This window comes from Haliaeetus leucocephalus, unplaced genomic scaffold (genome assembly GCF_000737465.1).
Source record: "Haliaeetus leucocephalus isolate CR32 unplaced genomic scaffold, Haliaeetus_leucocephalus-4.0 Scaffold282, whole genome shotgun sequence".
Classification (NCBI taxonomy): Eukaryota; Metazoa; Chordata; class Aves; order Accipitriformes; family Accipitridae; genus Haliaeetus; species Haliaeetus leucocephalus.
In genome coordinates, this window is record NW_010972718.1 from 11,870 (window position 1) to 12,726 (window position 857).

Sequence of the window (857 nt, forward strand, 5' to 3'; positions counted from 1 at the left end):
CTCATGGTAACGAACACGCCCCCCCCCAAAAAAGCCCAGGGGGCCCCCCCCAAATTTAAAGGGGGGGCCTCAAAACCTCCATGTGTCATTCCCCCCTCATCTCACCCCCAGGAGCGGGCGGTGGAAGAGAGCAAAGAGGTGGAGGGCTTCCAGCAGCTACTCTCTGCCCGCACCCAGGTAAGAACCCCCCCCTTTCTATTTTTGGGGCTCCCCCAATTTTAGGGTGACACCTTGGGGTGGGGGGGTGTGTCACCTTCACCTCCGCCCCCAACTCCCACAGGAATTCATTGAGGAGATCCTCTCCCCCCCCTTTGGCGGGATGATCGCCTTTGTTAAGGAGGCTGAGGCGCTGCTGGAGAAAGGGCAGCTGGAACGGCTGCGCGGGGAGGAAGGTAAGAAGCAGGGGGACCAAAATGTGAATTTTAGGGACCCCCACCCTGAAAAGGAGAAGGGGGGGTCCTCAATTTTTATACATCTCCCCCCCTCAACCTCCTCAGCCCGCGTAACACAACTCGCTCGAGGTTTTTCCAGCACCTGGAAGGCGGCGGTGGAGTCGCTCAGCCAGGATGTCATGCGTTCCTTCAGCAACTTCAAAAACGGCACTGGCATCATCCAGGTGGGATCCGGGGGATTTTGGGGAAGGGGGGAAGGTTCCTAATGCCCCCCCCACCTTAAACCCCCACCTCGGCCCTCTCCCTAGGGTGCTTTGACGCAGCTGATCCAATATTACCACCGGTTCCACAAGGTGCTGGCGCAGCCCCCCCTCCGCTCCCTGCCCGCCCGCGCTGAGCTCATCAACATCCCCCACCTCATGGTCGAGCTCAAGAAGCACAAACCCAACTTCTAAAAAAAGGGGG

At 59.3% G+C, this 857-nt stretch overlaps 1 protein-coding gene across 1 annotated transcript in view; it reads left to right on the plus strand.

Moving 5' to 3' along the window:
* Positions 1–851, plus strand: part of VPS52 (vacuolar protein sorting 52 homolog (S. cerevisiae)) — a 3,241-nt gene extending 2,390 nt beyond the window's left edge. The window contains exons 12-15 of the mRNA XM_010569920.1: positions 112–177; positions 281–392; positions 498–616; positions 701–851. Of these exons, the coding sequence (XP_010568222.1) occupies positions 112–177; positions 281–392; positions 498–616; positions 701–847 (444 nt within the window). The 3' untranslated portion in view covers positions 848–851. The remainder of the gene's footprint in view (positions 1–111; positions 178–280; positions 393–497; positions 617–700) is intronic.
* Positions 852–857: the final 6 nt, after the last annotated feature.